Raw genomic sequence first — 7,960 nt, 5'->3', positions numbered from 1 at the left:
GCCTCGCACCGAGGACCTATCCACGTCATCATTTACCCAGAATGCTTTGTGTGTAAATAAAATGGCTCCATCCGTGTTAAAATATATTTTTTATAAATTTATGAAACTAAAACATCCTACAGTATTTTTACAGTCGTTATTTAACAGTTAAAATAAATGTTTATCAAATAAAGTCTAATGTTACAACTAATCATGGATCCCTTTAAAGCCACGCATGGCAAATTTAAATAAATGCATTAAATAAGAAACAATATGGCCCTGAACTTTATTGGCTGATGCTCCTTTAAATGTGACCAATCACAGCTCATTTTCAGATTCCTGCTTTTTAAACTACATTTGATCCCTGATCATCCTGAGATCACGATCAGCTCAGCAGAACTCACTGATATTTAGTCTAAATCCTATTTGAAGTTATTCTAATAAGGAATTTTTATTTTATTTTAAAGAAGAAAACCTCAATATTTAGATATTAAGATTTCCCAGCTGGAAAGATAAAAATCTTTGCTAGCTCGCAGAAAAACTGAGAAAATTTTACAGCTTTTCCACTCAAATCATGTTTTGAAAAACTGCTGAAAACGAGCTTCAAAAAAAGATTTACCTGAATCTTAAACGATGCAGCTGAAATATTTACTCATTAAAAAGACAAAAACAGAACTCTTATTAAACTTGCTCATTTTAACTTATTTAATCGAGTTAAATTTCTTAATTACTTGTTTTTTTGACATGTTTGTAACTTTTTGTTTTCTCTCTTGTAAATGAGAACTTGGATCTCAATGAGACAACCTGTATAAATAAAAATAAAAATAATTAGATTTGAGCAAAATAAAATTGTTGCAGACGTTTTAGCGTTTAGTTCAGTGTGAAGTATTCAGAACTGTTGTTTATTTCCCATTTTATAAAAGCGTCTCCAGATTTAGAGCGTCTGTGTCTGGCTGCACGGCGGCACCACGAAGCTGTCGGGGTCATGGGAACAGAGAGAGTACCTGATGGGGTGGTCTCCGCAGGTCTTGGGCCTCTCCATCACCGACACCCACTTGTCGTCGTAGCTGAAGAGCGAGAGGTCGAGGTAGGGGCTGCTGCTGTACGACTGGGCGCTGATGGGCAGCTGGCCCAGCAGGCGACGCACCGCCTCCGTGTGCCCGCCGTACTTGGCGTTGACGATGGTGTCTTTGAACCTGGAGACAGAGACCAGGTCACTCAGCGGGTTTTACTCTTCCACTGCGACTCGAAACATAAAAACCGGATCTGTCCGGACTTTATCTGCAGCTTCATCTTTTATTTGAACTCACTCCAGAGTTCAAAAACAGTCTCAGCTCAGATTTACATTTCATGATTTTCAGTCTGTCAAGTTGACATGAATGTTTTCAGGTCAGGTTTTTATTATGGTTTTATTATCTGCACTCTCCAAAAAACCACAAAAACAATCAGAATTTATTCTTCTGATTGTTCCCGTTAGGTTTCTGGTTTCATTCAATTATTTTTAAAGTCGAATTACAACGTCACTAAATCAAATTATCAAAATAAAACATCCATTAATAAATGTTCTGCATTTAAAAACAGCTCATTTTGAAACAAACCTGTTTCTAATGTTTCAGGAGTGTGTGCACGTATCACTACTATAAAAACAAAAATAAAAAAGCACAATAAATCAGTTCTTTTTTTATATATAAAACCTGCAAAATTAACTAAAATAAATTCTCATTTTCAGGATGGAACTCTGACTTTATTGGTTATTAAAGTGAATTAAATCAATTTAATTAATGTACCTGAATAGTTTTTATATTAAACCTTTGTTCATTAGTTTCTTTAATAATCAACATAACTGAACAGTTTCTTTATTTTAAAGTGACGGGGTAAAGTTTATAAAACGTAACAAAAACCTCAAATTATTCAAAGTGATAGAAATATATTTAAACATAATTAAAGATGTTATGAGCAAAAGAAACATTTTATTTTTCTTATAGACTCTATTTTAGCTTCAAATGTTTTTTCTGTATATTTTTCATGTTTAATCAGTTTCAGCTGTAATTATGTTGAAATGTTAGAAATAAGAAACAAGTATAATTCAGATTATTGAAGTCTTTCCTGTAATTTTCCATTCTGCGTCTCTTTCTGTATTTTATTTAGCTTCATGCTTTGTTTTTATCCGGACTTGCTCTCCTCCTGATCCAGGATCAGTCAGGTCTCTTTGTGGCGTCACGTCTTCCTGCCGTCCTGCACCTCCTGACCTGCTGCTGCAGGTCTGACTCACACAAACCGTTTTCACTCTCTCCTCTCTCTGGAATCAATTTGCACCAATCTCAAATCCAATTCAGAGCTGCCTCCCTGCCTCAAACTGTCCCCTTGTCTCCTCCACTAACTGCTTCGTGGTTGTTGTCACCCTCAGCGGCGAGTTGAAACGGACAAATTCAATCAGCTGCTCTATCCGCCCTAATGTCCCGTCAGCGTCGACGTCCGGACCTGAAGCTCCCGACACATTTAAAGCCTCTCCAACACCTGTCTGCACGGCGCCACGCTGACCTTTCGTTCAGTTCGTCAGAGTCACTGGTGTCGGTACCTTCGCTGCACCTGCCGGGCGTAGTTGTTGGAGGAGGCGGAGCAGGGGAACTGCACCGCCTGGCTGTGCAGCGTGGCGTTCCTGAACAGGTCGCAGAAGTTCTCAAAGAGCTCCAGCAGCTGGTCCGAGGTGTTCTCGAAGACGGCCAGCACCTCGGTGGACACCATGTTGTAGACCACGAAGAAGGACGGCTGAGACGAGCAGAAGGGTCACAAGATTAGAGCAAGAACAATATGAGCAGGAACTGAATTCAAATTCATCAGATTGAATCTGAACGTGCATAATTTGAAATTAAATGAATTGGTTTGAAAATGAATTTTACTAAATTGAAACTGAATTTAAAGTTTTGCATCTGAATTAATTTTCTTTGAAACTGTATTTTGGTATATTAAAAATTCAGTTTGACTACTTTCACTTTCAGTTCCATAATTCAGATTTTTGTGTCACATCCTGGTCCTTGAGAAAGCCAGGCAGAGTAATCAAACACAGATCCTCAGATTTCTGTTTCACTTTGGTGAAGTTTCCCTTCTGTATGTAACAGAGTTGATGCAATCCAATCTGTTGAAAGGTGTTTGATTACTCTGCCTGGCTTTCTCAAGGACCAGGATGTGACACAAAAATCTGAATTATGGAACTGAAAGTGAAAGTAGTCAAACTGAATTTTTAATAAACCAAAATACAGTTTCAAAGAAAATTAATTCAAATTCAAAACTTTAAATTCAGTTTCAATTTAATGAAATTTATTTTCAAACCAATGCATTTGAAATTCTGCACATTCAGATTCAATCTGAGCAAATCAAATTCAATCCCTACTGGCACAAAATTTATCCCACAGAACAAGAGCAAATAAAGTTCAGGAACAACAATCTTTAATCCTTCTGAGGGTTTAATGTTGACATTTGTCTGTAGTAAGGAAGCGATGTAGCCTCTGAAGAACCGTGCATTAATTAGATCTGTCCTTTGTTGTCATAAATAAATTCAGGACTGAACAGAATCTGAGGGACAAAAGTGTCCTCGGAGACCTGAAGGAGGAATTCATGTTGAACAGACAGAACCACAAAAGACAGACGGAGGAAACCAGGAGAGCAGAACAAAAGAGCCCAGAGGGGGGAATTCACATCGACAGATCTGTGTGTGTGTGTGTGTGTGTGTGTGTGTGTTACCTGCGATGGGTCGGTGACTCGGAGCGTGACCACGTCCTCGCTCGTGTATTTAATAAAGAGGTGATGCTCGTCCAGCAGCTGCATCTTCCACATCCTCAGCCTCCTGAGCTGATCGAAAAACTGGAAAAACCTGTCGAACGAGACGAAGACCCGAAAGCCCCGCCAAAATAAAGCACTGCCAGTGTCTTTAGAGAGAGACTTCATTTACTCCTGAATGAAAACAAACACAAATCGTGACCTGAAACCTGACGTTTTCTTTCATCTGACTCAAAGAAACGAGTCGGGACAGAAGATAAATCTGTGCCGTTTTACACACAAACTACCGTAAACTACGGCAAACAGTCCAAGTGTTTCATTCAGGGAAAAATTATGTTTTAAAAGAAAAAGTGAGAGCAGCTTGATGCTAAATTTATAGATGAAGAAAAGTAAGTAAAAAAATTGAAATCACCCTGAAAAAGAAGATTCGTAAAAATGAAACTTTTTGGAAAATAAGATTTGTTTTTTTCTGTCTGAGACTTTTTGTTTGTTTGTTGTTTCATTGTTGATCACACCTGATCTGCTCAGATTGTCCTTTATTCTATTAATAAAACTCACAGCTTGTATTTGCACCTCATTGTGTTTCATTCTAACAGCACACACATGAAGCCACAATAAACAATGTTTTAAAAAAGTGATTCAGCAGAAAATTTATTCTTTTTCTTTTCAAAAACCTGAATTAAAAGTTCAAACAGCGTCGAACCTCAGAAGACTTCGACAGACGGAGTAAAAAAACATTTTGCAGCTGCATTTTTTAGGAACAAAAGGAAAAATGGACAAACTGTTTCAAATTAGAGGCTTTAAATGTCGAGTCTCCAGTTTCCACTGAAAGCAGGATTATTTAATATATAATGTATAATATATAATCTAGAAAACGTGGCTTCCAACCTGAAATAAAAAACAGGAGTGCTTTCTCGTGTGAAATCGTGTCTGGAGAAATGAGCTCGACGTGAGCAGAACGCAGCACTTCCTGTGGCCGCACCGTCACTGTGCCAAAGCTTTGAGATAAAACACAAACCTTCAATCTGCTCCGGTTTTGGTGGAATTAAATTTTTCCTAAAATAATCACCCGAGTCACCTTTTTTTCGAAGTTTGTCAAGAATATCAAAAAAAAATCGTTAGTTACATTTTTGTTGAAGATTTTTGTGTTTCCTGAAAATCTTAAATCAACTTCAGCAGTTTTTTTTTTTAAGGAAGGTGTCGATTTCACGTCTGTTATTTTGTTTTCAACCTTTAGGGTTTGTGCAAATGAAAGTTTCGGGGTTAAACTTTTAAGAACATTTAAATTAGATTAAATTAATTCTGGTTTGACACAAGCTTTAGTGGCAGCGCTGCAAACTTTACAAACTGTACTAAAGTGTTTTTACGTAGATTTGTTTTGCAGCTTGGAGGGAAATACAGAGTATTTGTTGGTGTTTTATGCTTTAATATTATAAGTTTTATTGTCTCTGTCATGATCAATAATTTATCCTCCACCTCTTTAGGGTGGGGTGCCACAAGGCTCCATCCTTGGTCCCCGTCTCTTTTCCCTTTGAACCACTGTAACACAGATGACTTACAGATCTGCTTCTCTTAACAAAGGCATGAAGAAAAGGGGCAGACATGATAAGATTTATTCTTCTTCTGCTACCCTTCATTTCATTTTATTTTGATTTGTGTATTTTCTTTGTTTTCTATTGTATGTAGTTATTTTTTAATGAAATGATACATTTTTTAAATTGAATTGAACTGACTAGCACAGTTGTCCCTCTTTTGGACTGCATAACGCATGTTACACAAAGCTGAGTAAAGACTTCTTGTTTTTAAATCATAAAAAGACTGAATTTATTTTAATTGGTGACTTTGCCTCTACAGATGTCAGAGCCCTGCCTTTTAAACTACACACAGCTGTCAGAAAGCCAGAGGTAATATTTGATCAGGAGCCTAAAGTTAAACAGTTTGAGTCTGTGGTCTAATCTCAAAGCTCAAATTTTTGCTTCTTCTAATTTCTGATAAGCATCGATGAGCTACTTTAAATGACCTCTGACCCCAGCATCTTTAAGTCTAAACTCAAGATTTATTTCTTTAGACGGGGTTTTAATACCGTGCAGCTGGTGGCATTTTCCCTCATGTTTTTATGTTTTTCTTTTCTTGTGATGTGAGTTTTACTCTAAAGTACTTTGGTCACCTGGTGGTTATATAAATGAATGAATGAATGGTCTGAACTCGTCAGAAAACAGATAAATAGTGTCTCCAGGACGCTTTGGTTCGTCTTTGTGATAAATTTAAATAAATCGTTGTTGCTTTTATTAAACTTTTAAAACCAGCAGACACAGAAAATATTTAAACAAAGAACAAAAGTGACGCGCGGTGAGAACTCACCTCCTCTTGGCCGTGGCGCTGCCGTCCTGCTCCACCCTCCTCCACAGGTAGACCAGCAGCCGGTGCTTCAGGGAGTTGATGATCTTGTCGGTGTAGAGGCGAGGGAAGCCGGGCTGGCTCTCCGCCTGCGTCTCCGTGTAAACGGCCGACAGAGTCAGGAGGTCGTCCTCGTAGCAGAAGCGACCGATCGTCCTCACGTCCAGAAACGTCCCGTCTGGAGTCACCTGAGAGAGACAGAACAGAGGAGTCCACCTGCGTGAGCTTAACCCACACGAGCCAGGCTGTTTGAACAGGTAAAGATGACTTGATCCAACATTTCAACCTGGAAGACATGGATGGTCTGCTGCTGCACCGACAGCACAGCCAGGATGTTCCTGTACAGGTAGAGGCCCTGGTTGTGTGACAGAATGATCTTGTCACATTTAAAGGAGCGGGTGTCCACCAGCCTGCCCGTGTAGAGGTCGATGATGTGCAGAGAGTAGTCCTCTAGAGGAGAACGAGGGTTCGGGGTCACAGATTCGTTGTTGCGATACACCTGGGGGGAGATTTTTAAAAAATGAGAAGAAAGAAGAGCCGAGCTGCAGCAGAGAAGTCCCGGTCTTTACCTCAAAGAAGTACGGCGGCGGCTCCTCGGGGACGTAAACGGCCGAGCCCACGATGACGTAGCGGCAGTCGTCCGTGAAGAGGCTGCACTCTCGGTTCAGGTGCTCTCCGTTTGAAGCCACGTTGGTGACGCTGAGCAGAGAGAAAAAACGCTGGAACAGGCGGCCTCGGATGTTGAGGGAGCGCTGGTCGTTAGCGGTGGACAGGGTCTCTCCTTCCTGGCCCCTCAGCAGGTCCTGGGCCGCCTGGCAGCCTTGGTACTCATAGATCTGGAGAGGGAAGAGTTTCTCATCATCTTGTTTCGTCTCAGGTGAATAAAGTGAAATCAGCCGGAGACTAAGGTTATAATAGTTTTGGATAGGGCTGTGTGGTACATGCAGCAGACGGTAGAAACCGTATGAAGTTGGCCTACAGTAGAAATTTACCCTCTACCGTCCTGTCGTCATTACATCATCGCACCTGTGTCAGCAGGGCTGTGAGTGCAGAGACACCTGAGCAGGAGTTAGAAATATAATGAAGAAATTCTAGTGTTTTAAAACACGTATAGAGAGGATAAATCCTCAAAGTTTCCTCCTCCCGCTGTAGAAAAGTTACGTCGTGTCGCAGGATAATTTCCCCCCTCCCCCGCCCCTGCACGTCACGCAGAGCGAAGCTTTAACAGCTGAAGTTTTTCACACCCAACTGTCGGAGAAAAAACTTGTTTTTATGTATTGTTACCCACAGAGATGATTAAAAAAAGACGTGGACGTTCGTTCAGTCATAAATCCATCTTGCTAATATAAAGTCGGCTTCTGCTCTGATGATGAAGATGATGAAGATGATGAAGATGAGTGCGCAGCAGAGAAGCAGCTGATAAGTTCAGCAGGCAGAAGCTCATTGTTTGGCAGGCAGATATTAAAGAAAAAACGTTGGGTTTAATTAAGGTTACAGTTTTCTGCAAAAAAAGGCTCTAAAAATTACATTATCTTTACTTTTTATGATAATTTTCTACCGTGATATATACGGTTACTGTGAAGGGGTTCAGTTTATACCCTGATATGAATTTGAGGTCATACTGCCCAGCCCTAGTTTTGGATTTTTCATTATAGTTTAGTTTTATTTTGTTGTGACTTTTTCTTTAATTCAGTTTTAATTAGTTTTTACAGTTTAGTGTGGATTTGCTATTTTTATTAGTTATTATTGCTTTTTTAATGCTTAATTTAGTTTTTATTAGTTCTAGTATTAGGTTAAAATAATCCCA

The 7,960-nt window shown here is 39.5% G+C and overlaps 1 protein-coding gene across 2 annotated transcripts in view; it reads right to left on the bottom strand.

Annotated features, from left to right (window-relative positions):
• det1 (DET1 partner of COP1 E3 ubiquitin ligase) overlaps positions 1–7,960 on the bottom strand; it is an 11,434-nt gene that overhangs the window by 1,330 nt on the left and 2,144 nt on the right. For both annotated transcript variants that reach the window (XM_014012203.1, XM_014012202.1), the window contains exons 3-8: positions 6,723–6,989; positions 6,440–6,652; positions 6,118–6,341; positions 3,721–3,850; positions 2,558–2,748; positions 984–1,175 (exon numbers count right to left, since the gene is read on the bottom strand). In XM_014012203.1, coding sequence (XP_013867657.1) covers positions 984–1,175; positions 2,558–2,748; positions 3,721–3,850; positions 6,118–6,341; positions 6,440–6,652; positions 6,723–6,989 — 1,217 coding nt within the window. The remainder of the gene's footprint in view (positions 1–983; positions 1,176–2,557; positions 2,749–3,720; positions 3,851–6,117; positions 6,342–6,439; positions 6,653–6,722; positions 6,990–7,960) is intronic.

Source organism: Austrofundulus limnaeus, unplaced genomic scaffold, assembly GCF_001266775.1.
Source record: "Austrofundulus limnaeus strain Quisiro unplaced genomic scaffold, Austrofundulus_limnaeus-1.0 Scaffold89, whole genome shotgun sequence".
In the NCBI taxonomy this organism is placed as follows: Eukaryota; Metazoa; Chordata; class Actinopteri; order Cyprinodontiformes; family Rivulidae; genus Austrofundulus; species Austrofundulus limnaeus.
The sequence above is the reverse complement of the archived record's forward strand: the minus strand, read 5'-3'. Positions and strand labels throughout refer to the sequence as shown.